The sequence below is a fragment of the Fopius arisanus genome, unplaced genomic scaffold, assembly GCF_000806365.1.
Source record: "Fopius arisanus strain USDA-PBARC FA_bdor unplaced genomic scaffold, ASM80636v1 scaffold00030, whole genome shotgun sequence".
In the NCBI taxonomy this organism is placed as follows: Eukaryota; Metazoa; Arthropoda; class Insecta; order Hymenoptera; family Braconidae; genus Fopius; species Fopius arisanus.
This window is the reverse complement of record NW_011887769.1, coordinates 1,262,655-1,283,702: the sequence shown is the minus strand read 5'-3', so window position 1 is coordinate 1,283,702 and position 21,048 is coordinate 1,262,655. Positions and strand designations below refer to the sequence as shown.

Genomic DNA, 21,048 nt, shown 5'->3' with positions numbered 1-21,048 from the left:
CGACGTGCGAATAATATTTATTTATATTTTATAATTCGCAATGTGCGGGAAAGAAAAGTTACTTTTCGACACGTGATGAAAAATAATTTAAACAAGCAAAAATCATTTTCGTCCACAAATATATTCTACTATAAATTTTTTCATTTAAATTTTTAAATCGCGCTCGGATGGTGTCACATTTAGCGTGTCATCATTTTATTCCCACTTCTTGTTTACCTTTTAGATACGCTCATGAATTTCAATTCGAATTCGCGTGTTTGGAAATTCATGCTTGAATGAATTTGCGGGATTATCATCCGGGACTACATTTCGGTCAACCCCAGTGCAGTATTTGCACGATGCGATGCCCATTCATTTAAAATTATTTCAGAAACTAGCACTAGCTCCTGAAACCTGCACTCGTTCTTCATTAATTTCCAACCAGATTAACGTTTTCATGAAAATTTTTATTTCAAATACTAAGGTGCTCACAAATTTCCATAGTAGCGCGTCTGTCTTTCGAAATTTTTGGAAAAATTTAATAAAAAACTAGGAAAATTCTTCTGAAATAATAAAATTTTATGTTATATTGAATAATAATGAAAACCGTATATTATTTCCGTCAATTTTATCGAGTGTTTCTTAGAAATGTGTCTCTATAGGTTTTTGGTTTTAAACTTCTCGGGATATTATACCTGATAATTAAGACATTTATGTAGATACCTATATATTATATACAAGGTAGTATATGATGGGGAAGTAATTTATATTTAAAATTGTGGTTTATTTATTGAGGCTTTCCTGTTGGACTTATTTATGTACAAATTTATTAATGTATGCAGCTTTTCTGTTCAGGTTGTTTTGACCAGGTTTTCCGTAAAAACTCGTTTTTTTTTTCGAAATTATTTAGACCTGGGGCCCTCCACTGGCGTGTCGAAAAAATAAGTAAGATAAAAAAAATGGTCAAAAGCCAGGATTATTCATTCAGAATTTCAAGAATAATTTACGATAGAGTAAAATCCCAAAGCCCCTGACGAAGATCTCCATCCGGATAGAAACTCTTCTATCCTGTAAAATCACGTCACCTCATTGAATGACTTCAAATAGGAACATTCCAATACCTGAAATGTCGTCACCCATTATGTGACTGAATGCCAAATGATGCGGGTCAAAACTACGAACCAACAATTACCTGCTAATATCCTTGCACCTGTCGTCATGTGATGTATATACTCAGTGGTGTTATTGGGTGCAAGACGCATTGAAGACTAGCTCAAGGATAGAACCGAATCCGGCTTACCCTTTTTTTTCCCCTCGATGCTCAGAATTCTGGTTTTGGCGAATCCTTGATGGGGACATCACGAGTTGAGACTAGAGATTTTTTTTTTCCGCTCCAGGAGTCGAGCTGGTCGATCCCAAAGGACCCAGGGGAGAACATCCGGCAATTTTCTTTCACCACCCCAACGTAAGAAATTAATCAATCCTGACATTGAGGGGAGATAGAATCTCCCTTGATCTTAAATACGCACGTCGATATTATCCTCCTCATCAATATCATTAATTCTTGGAAATATCGACTGCCAGATCTCTATATAAAAATTCCATCGTCTGCCCAACAATTTTTTATTTCAGATCCACCGAATTAATTAATTCAGTGGCGAAGTGGTTAACGAAGTCTATTACAGCTATTGACGAATTTTCAATGAATATCTCAGAATCTAAAGAAGATAGCAACATTTTTAGGAGAATCTTTTTTGTTCATCCGAGTGAGTGCTATAAAAAATGTTATTACACAAATTACGGTATTTTCCTTAGATTCACAAATATTGCTCAAAAACTCGACCGGGAAATAAATCAATTCATGTTCCTTTACCACTTCATTACTGAATTAATTACTCCAGGAGGAAATTATAAAATTAAATAATAAATGATGAGAATCATCGCGCAATTACCAATTGAAATTAAATTCCATACGCTATATTTATATTAATAAATCCAAGTATTTAAAAATGTTTTTCATTCTATCAAGATTAATTATAAATATAATTCACGATCAGACACATTTGTGTGAATTTCTCGTGGAAAATTTTAATTAGTTATAAATATTATTATTTATATTATTGATTATTAGATTTGTTCGGTAAAATTTGTTTTTATTGCTAGGCATCGGGTTGAAATGAAGAAATAAAATCGATACTTTTAAATGAATTGGAGGGATTTTCCTGGATTAACTTCCAAAAATAATAAGTGAAATCACGTGTTCCGCTGAGCTAGTTTCAGCCTCACGTTTCATTTAAAGTACCTAACAAATCATCATCTTGTCCTCGATAGCAGACACCTATAGAACACACCAAGTCCTTGGTAAACCCATCGATGGTAAAAGTTATTGACCGACTCTACTCTTCAACTGCCAATCTAAAACCATTCGTTTTTCATTAATCCCCTCTCATCCGATGATTAAACAACTCTCCCTCTCCGAAAATATCTAATTCCAACCTGTACTGCCCCAGACGAATTTAAAAGCCAAAAAATCATTACCAAGAGAAATTTCTTAATTGATATCCAAGAAACTGGGGCAATGGACCACTCAGACCGGAAAGATTCCTTGAAAAATGAAGAACAAAGTGTTGAATCGGATTTTCTCTGAATATTCAATGTGAATGGGTAATCCATCAAGTACCAAGAAATGATTATAAATGAGGGGGACGTCATCCTCGACGGTGGAAGTTCCACGGGTTCTCCATTCACTCAGCTGTATCGATCCGGAGAAATAGAACTCCAGAAATAAAAATTATTTATTATTATTTATTTATTCTCTAATATTTCTCTTTGTTTTTCTACCCCGTAGAATGACGCTGTCGTAAAAATTAATGGCTTTTTAAAAAATGGTTAATGGCTGCATCACAAGACCCAGAGACTCTCGTTGGTTCGCACAAAGAGGGACGCGACCTTCCTCCGTCTCACTTCGACACTTTCACTGAGTCCCGTGACTCGAATCCTCGTGACTTCAAGTCCCGTGACTTCCTCTCAACACAGATCCACACATTGGCACATCAACTCTAACACTAATATCAATTTATCGTTTTACCTCCCCCTCACCCTTCCCCTTCCAACCATCGCGAATCCCCCCATCGCCTCCCTAATGCCCACCATTGCCTTCCATTCGCGCCCCCCATTACTCCGGGAACAGAAAATGTAAAAACAAAAAAACGGAAAATCCGTTTTTCTTGGGTCACTGGAGTCTGAAAAATTCACGAAATTTTCCATTTTTTCCAGAATTTTTCTGAACATCTCGTGGAAATTCCGCGAAAACTGGCGAAAAGGCACTCTGATGTTTCCGAAAGGGCATTTTACCTCAGGATTACGGAAAATCGGGGAATTTTTCGGGGATCGGTATCTCTGTGTGCGGTAATTGTTGTGAGTCATTGAAATGATAATTGGAAAATACCGTTTTTCCGGGAGTTTAATTTATTGTTAAGTTTATTATGACGTTTAGTGATTTGGTTTGACGCAATTTATGATGATGGTTTGGCACTAAAAAACACGATGAGATTTCTGAAATTATATTTTTGTCATAGGAATTATATTAATATTACATTATGCTAATATTTTTGGTAGAATTCTCAGCAAATATTTTTGTCAATTTTCTGGGAATTGATCAAATTTTTAATTAACAAGAAGAATTATAGAATTAATACTTAAAGCAGTCGAGGGTGAAGTCTTTCCCATTTTCTAAAGAAAAAAATCATTAAAAATTCCATTATATTTCATTAGAATTCATTATTCCATTGAATAAAGAAGATATGAAGGGGAAGAGAATGAAAATCGAATGAAAGAGGATGGAACTGCAAAGACGATTTAAAAAACCTTTTAAGCAACGAAATAATTAATTTGACAACCAATTGACACTTAAATGTAATTGTGATGAACAATAATTAAAATCGGCAACAACTTTCCCGAAGTTGATTTCTAACCGATTTTTCGCTAATTAATCTATTATTCACCGCCAATTTTGTAGAAATTTAATTCCATATTAATTATCACTCTATTTATTGATTCCTCAATTAAGGAATGAATTAACACACTCCCTTAATTTAAAACTGCGAAATTAAAAGAATTTATTTAAAAGATCGGGGTCAGCCCCCGAAGACAATAAAACGGACAATCAGAAAAAGACAAAAAAAAAACTTGAATCACCTGATTAATGCACCGTCTGAACTCTGTGGTGATGCCTCATTAACCCAGTGGTAATATCCAATTTGAGACAGTAATTCGCAGAAAAATGTGAATCTTCAACGATAAATAAATAATCCCCCGGAGTAGTTGCAAACCCACTGGACGGGAGTGCGATGGGAGTAAATAAAAAGCCCTGGTATAATCTCCCAGGCATCAGAACAGTTCCACTCACCTAGCGCATCTCATCAGGGAGCAAATCCGAAAAAAAATACCTGACGAAAAAAGAGAGAAAAAAAAAGTCTTTTTCACCACGTGACTATAAATGCAAGAATTTTAGTGGGAGAGATGACTCGCGGTTGAGGATAAAAACCGTGGATTTCGCCCCCTACCAAAAAGTCGTGCTCCAACACTCGGGTTTATCGGACAGTGTACCCCCAATACTTGCAACGTGCCACTTGTTAATTTTCACTCTTTTTTCTCTCTCTTTTTTTAATTTTTCTTTTTTATTTCGACTGGAGAAGGAGGAAAGGAGCGTGAAAGAGAGTGGCTTTTGGTTGTCCGTAGTTGCGATCGTACTCCCTCCAGGGTTTGTGGCTTTTAACTTCCCATACCAACATTATTCCAATATAGTTGAGGCGTTTGCCTCTCCAGTTTACTATCCGAGTTCACTCCTCTCAGGCTCAGTCGGTTCTGTGATCACCGAGGTGTCAGTTTTTTTTTTTTTTTTTACAACCGAGTGGATCCCAGGAACAATCGGTTTCGTTGGAATCCTCATGTTTTCCGAGTGGAGCTTCATGTGTGCTCAATAGAGAAAATAAACCAGGGAAATTGGAGGACGAGGAAAGAGAAAGGAAGGGGTTCATCTTCGGCTCGAATACTTTCCCTTCTGGACATCATGAGGACCCATCGCCTACCGTGAGTCTTTATTCGTTATTATACTGGAAAATATACGGGTTTAAATATCAATAATTATTTATTTATTGGTAATTAAGAGAGAGGAGAAGTGACTTTAGATTCTAAAGTTTAGAAGAGCAATGATAATTAGAGTCATGATGCTTCAGGGGAGGGGTTTTCGCCGAGGAAAGGAATAAATCCATTAGAGAATTTTAATAATTCAACATTTGTTGGAATATTTTATTTATTCGGCATTAGTTCTCGGTCTTCAATTATCGCTTGTCGGTTTGTCCACGTGCGGCAATTGCTGTGGAATTCTCTCCGAAATTTTACCCATGAGTTTCCGGACATGTGCGATCCCGAAAATATATATATATATTCACGTGTTCTTTGGAATTTATTAGGAATTTATCTGCGTAAATGTTTTTATATATTGTTTTTTAATTGTTTAGATGTAGTTCTCGGTTTAGAGAACGAAATAGACCTGGAAATTTCACATTTGTATTTTTGAAAGGAAATTCATAATAATTTGTAGATACAGAAGAAAAATTATCAACTGGTTTTTTTTTATGTGTCTGTTGGATTTTTTTCTGTAATAATTTCACGAGGAGAATAATTGTTGTTAACTGTATTTGTAAGCTCTAATTTTTATTTGATGTCTTGAATAGATTTTGGTTTTAATTAAATTGAAGTTCGTTACTGGAATAAATTACCGTCCTAATGACTCTTCTCTGCGAACAAAATCCCTTGAAATTGAGGACAATCTAGGATTTAATGACAGGTTTATATAAATTTTTAATGAACTTCCCGATTTTCGGGGAATAATTGAAAAGAAATTTCGTTAACATAAATTTTCCTGTGCCATTGAGAATTTTGAATGGAAAATTTCTTGAGACTTCACTCGCCATCTAGTCTGCTCGAAGTTTCCAAAAAATCTTCATTGTTTTGAAGATGATGAAATCCCTGAAGACTGAGAAGAATGATCGCCATTTTTAATTGATTTTTAAAAAATGGTTGAGCTAGAAATGAAAATTCAGAATGACATCACATATTTATAATAAAAAATGCCTTGAAATTTCCGTTGAACGTCACTTACCAGAAATGTCCGAAAAATTGCCTTTCCCAAAGGTGAAAGAATCCCTGAAGATTAAAAAGAATTTAATTTTCTACTATAATCAAAGAAATAATTGAGCTACAAATGAGAATTCATGATGCCATCCCAAATTTCCAAACAAATTCCTTTTTCTCAAAAGTAAAACAATCCCTAAAAATCGGAGGAAATTTCCTCCATTTCCCCTCATTTTTCATAAACTCCAAACCAATTCCTTTTTTTAGTTAGAAGACTCCCGAGAGAATAGAAAATTGGTGGAAATTACCTCAATTTCCCATTATTATTAACGAAATACTTGCGCTAAAAATTGTAATTCAACTTGCAATTCACTTCAACAAAAAAAAAATGCAATGAAAAAAAAATGTTAAAACCCCACCAAAAGATTTGCACACGAGAAACTTACCAGTGGCTTACCAAAAATTCAAATGAAAAATTAAGAATATTGTACACGGAGTAATTTTGTTGGGACAGGTCAGGGTCCTTCGTCCTCAAGCATCACCAGCTCACCGCGAATTATGCAATGAGTTTACGACGATAATAAGTGTTTATCCAACGGTGAATGATAATTAGACCAATGCGAAAAATTCATGGGTGTCAGGTATAAATTTCCCAGACTAACTGATCATTGCAGCAGTCATTACCCAATGAGATTAAATCGTATTTTCGGTTGAAAAAATGATATTGCGAATATCGGGAGAGCGAAATTGTGACGCAAATCGATGGAGAAAATCGATTGGTCTCCATCGACTGCTCCATTAATACTATTTTGTTTGGAGTGTATCACGTGCCATCCCGCTTTCTCATCGCTTAAGTAATACTTCATTACGAAAAAATAAATGGGGGATACCCGCGAGTCACGCGGAATACCGGGAGAAGGATTGAGTCAAGGATAACCGCATTGCAAGCTCATTATTTTCGTCTCTGACCATAAATTATTCGATTAGATTGGCGATCCCCGATATTCATCCTCATTACGAAGAATTTGGCAAAATCAATTATTTGGGATAAAAGGGGGGAGGTCGACCTTGATGGGTCGATCGTGTACCCGGAACTCGATTTTTATTCGTCTAGTCACGTCGCTCTTGCAGAAAAAAAAAAAGTGGAGAACACTTTCACCCGCGTCTACACACACAGGAATTCAGTCTTTATTGGAGTTTTTATTCATTTGAGAACAATTATTCTGGGCAAGTTCTCACGGTAAACATTCTCCAATTATTTTTCCATCGATTTTCTGTTTCGCTTTATTTTTAGAATAGAAAAGTCAGCGTGATGAACTTATTCTCTAATGATTTTTATGTTCAGACTGATTTTTATTGGAGAATTGAAATTGAAATATTTCAATTTCTAATTAATGTTATTAATTTATTCAGTTGTAATTCGCTGCTAATTTTTCAACGACTTTTTCCATTAATTTTCAGTTTTCTTCCGTTTTTTCAAATGGACAAAATATATAATTCCAATTTTTGGAAAAAATAAAGTTTTATCCACTCAATCCAGTGCATTACTCATGTATTTTTATTACATAGAATGAAGAACCGTACATGAAGATTATATTGAATATATGATTATAGATTTCGCTGAATAAATTATTTTGCATGTGCCCCCACAATGATTATTCATTAGTTTGTGCGAGACGCGTCCCAGTTACTAGTGCAATATATTGTTGCATTAACGTGGGTATTGACGAATAATAATGATAAGTTTATTAAAAGTAATCTAAATGCGACATGTCCATTTACAAAATATTAGATAAAATAATGACGAGAAAATGACATGAACATGAAATTGAACGGATCAAATGAAAAATAGGGAGTAATAAATTTTTTTGAGAGTATAAAAAATATTAATACGAAACAGGTCACCTGGATTCTGCCGAAAAACGTAGAAAAAATGGTTGAATAAAATGTAGACCTGATTAAGCAGTTCCTGGCTCCGGTCGATTTCTCTTTCGGTTTCCGTTGACCCACTGACACCCAAAACCATCCTAAAATTACCATTTTTTAAAATGAAAACGAGCCGAGGAGTTCCATTCATCTTCGCAGGTGAATCTACTGTCGAGTGACTACACCCTGGAGAAAATTCCAGGAGCTGTATATAATGAGAGAAAAATCATGTCTTTGAGATGAATATAAAAGAAAGCAAGCGCTAGTATTTGATCTTGCTCCAGGCTATTTTCATTCTCGAGTGTCCATGCCCCTGTCCCTGGCCTCCGGCAACCTTTTCTTCAATATATCCACCGGTTTCCTTACCCTGGGGCAATCATAGCGACCCACTATTATCACTCATTCCTCGAAATATCACGAATTTAAACTCACGATGCAATGGCTTTATGAGAGATAAATTGAGGGTTTTTAATGGCTACGACCTATCAACTATTCCTGATAAATTTCTACTTGTTAATTCAGCCCATTCAACACATCGTACTGGCTTTTTTTTTATTTCGGTGTAATGCATTGTTTTAATTCTCAACTTCCGGTGTTTTGTCCGTTGTAAACTTGATAATTGCCGATATATTTTCATGAGTTCAGACTTTGCTTTGATGGCAAGAGGTGAAAGTGATGAGACTCCACTCATAATGTGGTTTTTTTTTTATTTCCAGTGCTGGTGCAGTTTTGCTGATTGGACTCTTCGCTGTGACCTGTCAGGCATTCACAGCTGGAAATAATGTTGATTTGAATGGTATGCCAATTTTCAATGAATTTTTATTTGTCATAGGGGATTAATTTTGAGGGAATTAGATAGAATTAGATAGAATTCAGATCATCAACTCAATCACTCTTTCATTAAAATTTATTGTAAATATTAAACAAAAAATCTAGATCCATAATTGTAACATGGTAGGATACATGAGCAGATTTGAATCAGATAGATTTGAATAATTTAAATAATAATTATTAAACAACAGGGGAGAAATCTATAAAAATGATAGAATATTGAAATTTGGTCAGTTGTCAGTAATAATGACTATTTAACCCTCACTGGTGTGGAGTCTAATTGAATTTAAGATTAAATCGTTTCTTAAAGGTCTTATCCATCCTGAAAATTTAATGAAGTTCAGGATTTGCAGGATGAGTGATTACTCATATTTCAAGGACAGCTTAAATTTCGAATCTAAGAAATATGGAAATTACTTTTGATTGATTTTCCAATAGCTAGACAATGATTACTTGAATTTCTAATATTTTTAATGATTTTTGCTATCGTATTGATCCGAAAATTGCAATTGCGTTAAATTTCTTGTTTGATTAGCTAATTATTTAATAAAAAGCTGGAGACTTCATGGAATTGTAGAAAATGATTTTGCAGTGTAATTGTTAATTAATAAAATAAAATGAAATAAAATAAAATAATAATAAATAATAAATTGTTTCGTAAATTCCGGGGAAAATTTCTTTCTATATGCAGAGTGTTAAAGTATGTCGAGTAAAAATGTTCCAAGCCCTTACTCTCGTTGAATCAAGGAATGAGAATAATTGTTTCAATAATTATCTTCTGGGGAACTTTTGGAAAATTCGAGGGGAAATTCCGCTGATGTGCAACTAAGATGGATGTGCTGACGTAATGTCAATTAATGACTGCGTAGGTTGAACTATTACGTGCTGCAAGGCACGTCTTATCGTTCACCTCAAAAGTACTTCCATGCGAATTATGCGTAATCGAAAAACCGTACACCTTTCTCCCGGGCATCGTACACTCTCAAAGGAATTTTCATTTTGTCGGCTGCAGACTAAAAATTTTTAGAGTAGTATCTCAAATTTTTTATTAAAATTCAATTAAATTCCTAATCTCAGCGTTAATTTTTATTCTTGTTTTTTTGTTATAAAAATTAATAGACATTTATTGCGATATTTAACTACTTTTGATTGTCATCAAATTCAATTTTGGAACACAATTACACACGTGATAATTTTTGGTAATTTTAACCTGAGCCTGTGAGTTTTATCATTTTCTGTGGATTTTTTCTTTTGCACAAATTTGTTAAACATTTGTATCTTTTAAAAATTATTCTTAAACTCAACGTCTGAGTAAATTTGCTGTAGATTCATTTCAAATTTTTAATTGTCAACATTTTGTGTTTAAAAATAAATTCCTAATGATTAGCTTCTTTTTAATTTATCTCTCCTTACAATTTACCTTTGATCATCCCTTAATAAAACATCTAAGACTTCAGGGCCACGATTGCATTTCCGATCAGGTCCACTAATTACCTGTACATTAAATATTTCGTTTGTGTGCATCCATAAAATAGAATAGTTCCTTGCAACACTCGAATGGGAAAACTGTTTTTCGATTAGCACTCAAGGTTGTGCTCAATCCCCCATTTCCGAATGACTTTCCTTACGACATGATGTGTAATCGATTCAGTCACATCCTCATTCCCAAAATGTATTATAGAAGTGACTGAAAAGGGTTGTTTCCTCGGAAATTCTCAACTCCCGAAAGCAATAAAAAATTTTAAATTGAATTATTAATTTTCTAGAATATGTTTATGGCATCGATGATGATCTCCAGGCCCGAGCACGTGCAGCTATCGAGGCCGAGCAACATGCCTTTCAAAACAACTGGTAAGTCATTGTCCTTCACATCTACCTTTTGACCATGTAAATAGGTAAAATGCCAATTTTCGAGGTAAAAAATTTCATCAAAAACAAAGGTCAGCGATGATGTAGCGTCCGCAGGTGAAACGCAGGGTGAAACCTGTTGGATATAAAAAGGAGGTTGGCATGCTGAAAGGTTTACTTCAAATCTCCATTTGAAAAATTCATCGAAAACAGGCGGGAATTACCGGCTCAACGGGAATCTCTGGCCGTGAAAGTGAAACTTGTTCTTCAGGATGAAGATGACGTCAATCCCGAGGGTGTAGTGCCCAGTGGAAAAAAAAACTCCGGGTGTAGAGCTCAATCATTTATTTCCGGATGCAAACCCTTTCCAATAAAACCCTTTCCAAACTTTTTTCTCCACTCAATACATCTGCCATTGCAACTACCACTTCATTTTCTGAAATCTTTCTCCTCCACAGTTATTTTTTTTTTGGTAATTACATATTCTAAGAATCTCTAATACCTGTAAATTATTTTCTAACAACTCAGGCAATTGCTGATTTTTTTTGCATTTATTTTGCACGAAATTACTTATATTGTGTCAGAATTCGGTTGCATTGAATTGATCTCTTCAAAAGATAACTTTTGTAATTTTTTAGTAATTTTTTTTATGCCTGGGTAGATGTACGGAAACTTCCCTTCTAACAATAATAATTGATTTCCTTGAGTACATGAATTTCTTCTTCTGTACATTTCTTCTCTTCGTAAGGTATATAATTCTCGGAATTCGTATTGATTATGTTCTCTAGGGAAGACCCGGGCAAAACGGGACGTGAGGGGAAAATGGGACATAGGATAAAATGGAATGCGGGCAAAATGTGATAGATCAAAAGGTTTATTGAGAAACGAGAAGAAAAATCGATCGTAAGAATCCATTATTCAACATTTCAGTTTTTCCAGAATTTTATTACACATGATTGATAAAAAAATATGAAACTCCCATATAAAGAATTGCACGATCAGAAGCTAAAAATAAGAAATTTAAATTAGATGGCGTAGTTTTTGAGAATATTGAAAAATCGTAAAAATTAGAAACCAACAGTATTATTTAATAGAAACAATTAAATTAAAAAATTGAAAAAAAAACACTGGGAATGAACTAAAAACGCTTTTCCACAAGTGTCCCATTTTGCCACCATCTCCCGTTTTGTCCGGGTCCTCCGTACCATTTCAATATAATAGAAATAATAGTATATATACTATATATATGTAATATATTCGTTACATCGCTGGGCTAGCGTAAAAGAGGCTTCAAAAAACGTTGCACTGAATTTTTAAAAAGGGGATTTCACTTAGTTTTGTAATTCAATGGTAAATTAATTCAGTTTCCAGAAAAAATTCTCTACAGGCGCTATACTCCCCCATTATTTGTATTTAAATAACAAACTGCAGTATTTATGTAAGATGGCAAAAAGAAAATATTTTCTCAATATTTACTAAATAGTGTTTTAACTCTGAGAATAAATAATTATTAGCGTAAAAAAATTGTTGTCTACATTTCATTATATGGAAAATTTCACTCCAATAACCCACGAATTTTTGCAATGGCGGTTCTATTTTTTTTATTTTTAACGGGATTTGTGTGGCCATTGCCCAAGGGCTTTCAGCCAAGTATTTATATATTATATACATAATAGGGTCGAGTAGGCCGTGACTCCATTTAAACTTTATTTCTCATATTTGCAGGAGGCAAAGTGGCTTGAAAAAGGCATCTGGTGACTGCATCGACACCAGGGAAAGCCCCTGTCCACCTTCCAAGTACAGGACACCCTCTGGAGCTTGCAACAATATCAGACATCCGTCCTGGGGAGCGAGAGGATCGCCTTACCTCAAATTCATCTCTCCGAATTACTCTGATGGTATTAAAATTTATTTAAACCTCTTGCTTCTCCCTCATTAGTCTAGTAACGAAGAGGTAAAAGGAGAAGTTTCTCCGAACTTAATGGTAATATCCGAAATTCTTCAAGACTTTTTTTTACAGAGCAAATTGAAACCTATAATAAGGATTTCAACAAAGATTTAGCTGTCTGTTATTTCCAGAGATCTAATCAATATCTAATTGAAAATATGTAAATTAATTTTTTTCATTTTATCGCTTTTATTACTTTCATTACTTTTATTGATTGAAACTTCAGGTGAAGTTTTATTCGAATTACAAAATCTCGTGAACCATTAAATAACAATAAAACTTGAAAACGGTCGATTTTTTCACGTCAATTTTATCAACCGTTTCTCAGAAATTCGTAATAAAAAACTTGACTTGAGAAGAAGTTGTATATTTTAAAAATGACGTGGCAAAGGTTCCTGAAATTTTGGAAATATTTACTCATGATCAGTGCACCTGACGGTTTTTTTTTTGAAAATGTCTTCTTCATCACGGTATGCCGAAAAGTGACTTTCCCGCACATTGTGGTGAAAAATATTGTTCGCGACGCGTGCAGAAAGTAATTTTTGACATGTAGGATTATACCGAGAGGATTATACAAGCTCTCAGCTCGTGCGATAGACGAATTCACGTTTTTTCATTGAGACTTCGACTTGATTTATCCTGTTGTTAAAAAATCTAACAGTATTCATGAAGAAAATGGTCAATTACGCCTCGTCGTACCCAAAAATAGATTGTTCAAGTAACTGTCAAAGTAACTGTACCTTAATTTGATCAATGTGCTGCCGAGTTCTATTACTGTGGAATCCAACACCCACGGGGTATTCCCCTGGCACGTGAAACGATTGATTGACAGAAGAAAATCTCCAGTCAAGCTAGATCAGGGGCATTAACGTCATTTTGAAACCGAAGAGACACGTTTGAAGAACAAAAACCCCTGGAGATTTGTCTGGAAAAGAAAATTTAGCCGATGAAAGTCTCACTTGGAAAAATAGAATGGGGAAGAAAGAAAGTTGGATCCAAGTGTGTAAATGTGTGTACGAACTCCTTGAGCTCGCGGGCACATACCACTCTGCGTATCGGGTCAAGAATGGAAAGTGAAAATTGGAACGTATATATTTCACGTTGGTAGAATTACCAGCAGAGCTCACCTTCACGCCTCTCCTCCTCCTCCGTACATCCATCAAGGCTTATATTTTATTCATATTTGCTCATTCCCATTCTCCAACAAACAAAAAACATAGTTAACATTTTGCAGAAGCTGTGCAAAAAATCAGGTAAAACTGTACGGATTTTTTCGTTGATTCGGGTAGAAGACATTGAGATTTTCGAAAATTTTTTCTCTGGTATTTCTGAATGGAATTAACAAGTTGAATAAAAAAATGATTACATTGTTTCTATTGCGAGCAACTAATAGACGAATAAATTAAGGAATGGATTGATATAGGATAATGGAGTTAGAATATTTTAACGATTATTTTTCAAACTCGAATTCCAGGTAATCGGAAATGGAACGAAAGAAATAGAGATAAAATGACGCGAAAATCACATTTGAATGGATGACCGTTGCGTTATTCATTCCTGGACCAGCCAGTAATTTTCCATAAATATTATATAAAAATTGAATTTCATTCTCCCTTTACTCCAGATGATTTTCTTTTTCTAATAACAAACAACATCCGCCATAGTAAATAGCAAGAAAAGTAATTCTTTAAATACACATGATCATTGTAACTATTCCACAAAGTGCAAAACCTTCTGGATTCACTGGTCATTAAAATTATAATTTTAACTAACTATAATTATAATTATAACATTATAACTATTTCCAGGCATATCCCGGCCTAGATCATCATCGTCTCGGCACTCCCTGCCGAGTCCCTCAGAGATAATCTCTCGTTTGGAGACGTCACCCCTTCGTCAAGGGCTGCGAAGAGAGGAGCGAAAAAGCTTGACAGGTCTAGCAGGTCTCTGGGCTGAACTAGTACTCCGAGATATATCCTCTCCAGTTTTTCCAGACCTCGACCTGTCCAGGTGCTGTCAATCCTCTCCACATGCTGAGTGTTACCCCAGCACAGAACCCACAGGTGATTGCAATCCCTACTACAGGAACGTCCCCTCAAGAACTGCATACGGCTGCAGATTCGAGGCTCGAGAGCAGATGAACGGAGTCTCCGGTTATCTGGATGGCTCTGACATCTATGGCACCACGGATGACAGACTCCACAAGATGAAGAGCTATGTGGCGGGCCAGGTCGACCTGTCAGAGTGCGAGGTCTGTAACAGCACTAGGAAAGTCGGGGCACTCTATACTCTCATCCTTCACGAGCATAATCGTCTTGCTGGAGCTCTCAGTGCCCTCAATCCTCACTGGGACGATGCCAAGCTCTTCCTCGAGGCGAGACGCGCTGTCCTCGCACAGATCCAGAGAATAACCCTCCAGGAATTCGCCTCCAGCATCCTCGGGGAATCAGACACTGGAGAACTGGAGCAGATTAACTCCGGGGCGTACAGGGGCTACTCCTCCAGTAATCGAGCGGGTGAGTTTTCATTTTTTTTATTTATTGTATATTTAGAATACGTGTCATTAATAAATAAATAATAAAAAAAATAAATAAATAAAATACGGGCAAAAATACGGGGGGAAAGTCACCTGTTACTTCTCACTCATATTTTTCACTTACTTTCAAAAGTTTATCATTTTCTTGGGAAATCCTAGGATTTTCAGCTTCAGTGGAAATTGGGGGAAGACCTGCATGTTATATCTACCGAACATGATTATCGGTTTGAATTTTATGTTACTGTAAAATATTTATAAATTTGGGTTTCAAATTGTTTTATAGAATCTATTCCAATGATTATAAAAAATAACAATAATAAAGAGGAAAAATTATTGAACGGTGAAACATCCAGATATTAATTCCAAAGTTTACAGAACAATAATGGAATTTATTACAATTATTAATAAAATTAAATGCAATTGTCCAATGCAGGTGCGTTTGACGCAGTCGCCCTGGCAGTCCTCCCTGCGCTGACCTCACTGTCAAGCCCTTTTAAATCGAAAAACCCCCTGGAAGATGCCTTAGAGAATCCCGCGAGTCCTCTGTCGCTCGACGTCCTCTCCTGGAGCAATAACAACTACTGGAACGCATCGGCATTGTTCCTGCAGACCGCCAGAGATCACGGGATCCCAGGTTACACATCTTTCTTGGAGCAATGCACGTCAGGCGCGATGAGCAGGTCAGGATTCTCCTATATCTAAAAGTTTCTCTGAATTATTATGTTTGAAAACCGTAAAAATTCGAGAATTTTCTTATACATTTTTCTCTGTGCAGGTACATGCGCCCGGAGGACAAGGCTCTATTGGAGAACATCTACGGGAGGACGGAGGACGTTGACCTGTTAATAGGAGGGGTTCTGGAGAGGCCGAGTGAGGGTTCTGCAGTGGGCCCAACATTTGGCTGCCTCCTGGCAGCTCAATTAGCGAAATTGAGGAATTCTGACAGATTTTGGTACGAGAATGATATGCCACCGTCGAGCCTCAGCAGCGAGCAATTATCGGCATTGAGAAGAACCAGCCTGGCAGGTCTCCTGTGTGCGAACACCAGGATGTCGATGGTCCAGCCGATGGCTTTCCTGCAGAGTGACGCCTACCTCAACGCCAAGATCGATTGCGACAGGCACAATTCCCTGGACTTGACCCCCTGGAGGGAGCAGTTCGACGAAGATGACGATAGGATGGAGAAGCCCAACGAGGACGACGACTTGATTGATATCCAGAGGAAAAATGAGAAGATCTCATCGTGGCGAGGAGAGCCCGAGTCTCTGGTGAACGCTGAGATGGTTGCAGCTGCCCTGGAGAAGGCTAAGCAAGACCTCATCGAGAGGAAGCGTTTGGAGTACTCCTCGTGGCTCCAGCAGAGGTACGCAGATCCAAAATCCCCAGCAGGTATAGCTGCCAGCTTCTCTAAAGCTAATCGAGATGCCCTCTCTCTCGCAAACTCCTCGATCCTCTACGAATTGGCGACCAACGAGCTGATCAATGGAGCCCAGGGTCTGAGGAGGAGAAAACGTCAAGCCTTCGACAGCTCAGACAACATCTTGGGATTCTCTGGCAACGATTTCTCTGATATTCTCCAGAACGTTGATGTCAGCAACTTTGTTACCAATCAGAGACCAATTGATCCCAGTGAGATAGACTGCCCTGTGGAGGACGGACCATGTGATCCCACTACTCCCTATCGAACCCTCACAGGACACTGCAACAATCTGAGAAATCCCAGATTGGGAAAATCCCTGACGACATTTGCCAGGCTGTTATCATCTGTCTACGACGATGGGGTATCCAAACCCAGGATTAACTCAGTCCGGGGTGGACCTCTACCCAATCCCAGAACCATATCCACCACGATGCACCCTGACATCTCCAATCTTCATAATCGTTACACCCTGATGATGATGCCCTTCGCCCAGTTTCTCGATCACGATCTCACCATGACACCCATTCACAAGGGATTCGCCGAGTCTATCCCATCGTGCAGATCCTGCGACTCTGCACGAACTGTTCATCCTGAGTGCAATCCCTTCCCTGTACCCCACGGGGACCACTTCTATCCAACTCATAATATCACCTCTGGAGAGAGACTCTGCTTTCCCTCGATGAGGTCTCTTCCTGGACAGCAGAATCTCGGCCCTCGAGAGCAGGTCAATCAGAACACTGCGTTCCTCGATGCTTCGGTTATCTATGGAGAGAATAACTGCATTGGAGGGATTTTAAGAGGATTCAATGGACGCATGAATATTACCAGTCATCCTCACAGACTAAAGGATTTGCTGCCTGAGATTACGACTAATCCTGAATGCAGGTCGGCGTCAGGGTACGCTGATTTTTATTTCATCCATTCTGAGAACTTTTCACATTTTTTAATTTTTCCCTTGCATTTCCGAAAACACAGCAAGGAATAAATGTTTAATTGACAATCCGGTGAAATTTCATTGATTTTTGTTATTATATTTCTCAACTCCAATGTAAAAACCCAAGGGTAGACTGAAAGCCGCGTAGGATGGATTACATTGAAAATAAGAAAAACAAAAACTATTCTGAGGGTTTATGAGAGAGAAATTCATGTTTTTCCCTAGTAATTGGATTTTATTTCCTGCGTTATCACAACAACACTGAAAAAGTTGTATTTACGAGTGAATTACAAGTAGATAAATATTGGCGAAAGGAAAATTAAAAAAAAATGAACTATAAAAGTAATAGCTGAGCAGTCAAAGATAAAGAAAGAATGCAGAATTTCTCTTCACGTACTTGCCATGTTGATCTAGTTACTCAAAAAAGTTTTTAATCTCAGGCGCTGCTTTTTGGGAGGAGATGGACGAGCCTCAGAGCAGCCCTCGTTGACAGTGATGCATACTATGTGGATTCGAGAACATAACAGGATTATGGAGGGCCTGAGGAGAGTGAACCCTCACTGGGACGGTGACAGACTGTACCAGGAGACGAGGAGAATCGTCAGTGCGATGATGCAACACATAACTTACAACGAGTTCCTACCGAGAATCCTAGGATGGCACGCTGTGAGTCTTTATGGGCTGAAGCTTCTGAATCAGGGCTACTACAGGGAATATTCGCCGACCTGCAACCCCAGCATCCTGACAGAATTTGCCACAGCAGCTTATAGAATAGGTCACAGCCTCCTAAGGCCACATCTACCCAGGATGGACCAGAATTACCGTCCAGTAGATCCTCCCATTCTCCTGAGGGATGGCTTCTTCAACATGGAAATGCTCTACAGGTCAGTGTCAACCAGTAATATTATTTTTTCGAAACATTAGTAAAATAATGACAAATAAGAAATTTTTAAATATTTAAATGTTACTTTTTATCTCTTCCTTGATAGTTTGAACATGGTGGACGAGATGACCAGAGGACTGGTTTCAACTCCCATGGAGACCCTGGACCAATTCATCACCGGGGAAGTGACGAATCATTTATTTGAAAACAGAAAAATTCCACACTCTGGTGTGGATCTCATCGCCCTGAACGTTCAGAGGGCAAGGGATCACGGGGTACCTGGGTACAATAGCTACAGGGCACTCTGCAATCTCAAGAGGGCCACCACCTTTGAGGATCTCTCCAGGGAGATGGCTCCCGAGGTTATCGCCAGGTTGAAGAGAATTTACGCGAGTGTTGATGACATTGATCTCTTCCCTGGTGGTATGAACGAACGGCCTCTTCAGGGGGGACTCGTTGGCCCTACTTTTGGTTGCATCATTGCCATTCAGATGAGACAGCTGAGGAAGTGCGACAGGTTCTGGTATGAAACGGATGATCCTAATATCAGGTTCACCGAGCCACAGCTCGCGGAAATCAGGAAGAACACTCTGGCAAAAGTTTTGTGTGAAAATATGGACTCCCATGTGGAGATGCAGAGGTCTGTCTTCGACCTGCCGAGCAATTTTCTCAACCCTAGGGTACCCTGTGGCTCTATGGCACACATGGATTTCAGCGCTTGGAGGGAGACACGCAGCACTGGGTGTCAGATCGGTGGAAGAAATGTTGCTGTTGGGGAGAGCGGATTCCCCTCGCCATGCACTAGCTGTGTCTGTACGAATGAAGGGGTAAGTTCCACGGTATATTTTTTTACTTCAATCTGGCCAATAGTTTTCCAGAAATCGAGGAAAAAATATAAAAAATGAGAAGATAACGATAATACCTTCTCAACTAAGCTTCAGAAAAATTCATGAGTTATGCGATTTCCACTATTATTCAGCTAGTCATCGCGTTTTGAACGTAAAAATATAATTTATATGTTTATTGCTAATTATCATCGCATTCGATCGCATCTGACGATCATTTTTTAATAAAATTTGGATTTTTTAATTCCATTGAATTGATCAAGACTTATCGACGAACATATGCCGAATTACCCGCGTCTCATTTGGGAAAATAGTTATTCCGTTTAAATAAAATCCATGATCACCTTTATTACCCTTGCAAGTACTCATGTATTCCTTTTTCATGTACACTCTCATTAAATACGCCCTCCAGAATAGCCAAGAGGAAATAAGAATAATAAAAAAAGTGTTTAATATTGGATTTTCAAATTAATATTAAACTGACTAGATTCATTGACGCGCAAAGTAGTTAGCGTGTCCTGCTCGTTGAATAAATAATTAGTGCCGATGCCTGGATGTGTATGATTTGTTTATTGTTTTTGTTTTCAGACCCAATGTGCCTCCCTGAGAGTGACAGATTGTGCTCAACTACTTCGTGAAGCTTCTCGCGATGCCATTCTGCGAGACGACGTTTGCACCGCCCAGTGCGGCTTCGCCCTGGCAGCCACAGACTCATCATTTCGACAATCATTCCAAAGTGCATCAGCATCCGCCTCGGCATCTGCATCGGCATTCGCCTTCTCGGGTCTTGGATCGAGCAATCCTACCTCTTTCAATGATTTTAAACTTCCCGACCTTTCTCAGTTCGTTGGATGAAAAAGCAAAAGGTATATCATGAAATAATCGAGCGAAAAGCAAGACATTCATTACGTACTTGCAAATGTAAATATAGAGCGATAAAGTGTGTATGAGTATTTTTATAATTTTGTACTTTTCATCATTACGATTATGCGAATTCACTGGGAAATTTTTACACTCCTGATGACTGAATGAGTTTTTGAATTTCCACACTTTGAATATTATGTTGATACTGCCAGGGACTACTCAAATGTACAATTTTTTTATGAATTTATTATTTTTTATTGATGGAGATATTGAGCTAATTGCTTTCACTTTATTCATGTTCAGGGGGCTGTATTCTAATTTTTCAAGTTTATCAGTTTTATATTTAGGATAAAATATTGAAAAAAGAAGAGTCATGTGTATCATCAACTTGATGAGTGGTGATGCCTCCAAATTTTTTAAAGTTGAATCTATTCCCACAGTTTTACTTCATTCACGCTCATGGGATGGTATTGTATCGTTTCGAATTTATTAATTTTCTATTTAGTGTAAAATATTGAAAAGAATTTTGTATACCGTTGACTATGTTTTTGTTCCATTAAAAATAACTTTTTATTGTTTAAAAGAATGCGCTTTTTCCACTTCCCACTTTCTAGTAAATTCAAGGATGTTCTACACCCTTCCCGTAAATATTTACGTTTTTTCAATTTTTCTGCAAAACTTACGATGCGATTAGCGTAAAAAATATAACGTTTTCGCGTTTTATTATTATTTAATGACTCAGGAAATTTCAAAGTGGTGCGAAATACTTTCCTGCGACCATGTACATAAAAATAAATTTTTGTACTAAAGGAAAAATATTATTACATCGGAACTGTTTACTGTGAGCGAGAAATTTCGTGGAACCTTTTTTTTTTGGAAATTCAGCATATCGTTTC

The 21,048-nt window shown here is 37.2% G+C and overlaps 1 protein-coding gene and 2 long non-coding RNA genes across 3 annotated transcripts; 1 reads left to right on the top strand and 2 right to left on the bottom strand.

Moving 5' to 3' along the window:
• The first annotated feature begins 4,417 nt into the window (after window positions 1-4,417).
• On the top strand, window positions 4,418-21,017 carry LOC105265540 (uncharacterized). The gene is made up of 10 exons (XM_011303084.1): window positions 4,418-5,070; window positions 8,760-8,839; window positions 10,641-10,725; window positions 12,448-12,620; window positions 14,479-15,186; window positions 15,640-15,886; window positions 15,982-17,523; window positions 18,001-18,444; window positions 18,550-19,270; window positions 19,877-21,017. Exons 1-10 carry the CDS (start codon window positions 5,051-5,053, stop codon window positions 20,141-20,143), a joined length of 4,287 nt encoding a protein of 1,428 aa, XP_011301386.1. The 5' UTR covers window positions 4,418-5,050; the 3' UTR covers window positions 20,144-21,017.
• LOC105265538 (uncharacterized) lies at window positions 5,924-6,893 on the bottom strand. Its single transcript, XR_892081.1, has 3 exons — window positions 6,564-6,893; window positions 6,146-6,189; window positions 5,924-6,068 (listed from the first exon to the last, which is right to left on the bottom strand). It is a non-coding gene; the product is annotated as an uncharacterized lncRNA (long non-coding RNA).
• Window positions 12,528-13,730, bottom strand: LOC105265539 (uncharacterized). Its single transcript, XR_892082.1, has 3 exons — window positions 13,715-13,730; window positions 13,411-13,595; window positions 12,528-12,614 (listed from the first exon to the last, which is right to left on the bottom strand). It is a non-coding gene; the product is annotated as an uncharacterized lncRNA (long non-coding RNA).
• Window positions 21,018-21,048: the final 31 nt, after the last annotated feature.

What these genes read in the sequence shown, in the direction of transcription:
- LOC105265540 (XM_011303084.1), top strand. Translation starts at nt 5,051, where the DNA reads ATGAGGACCCATCGCCTACC. An exon ending in ACGTCAGGCGCGATGAGCAG is followed by an intron (nt 15,887 to 15,981) that starts GTCAGGATTCTC and finishes TTCTCTGTGCAG; the next exon opens with GTACATGCGCCCGGAGGACA. An exon ending in GAATGCAGGTCGGCGTCAGG is followed by an intron (nt 17,524 to 18,000) that starts GTACGCTGATTT and finishes TTTTAATCTCAG; the next exon opens with GCGCTGCTTTTTGGGAGGAG.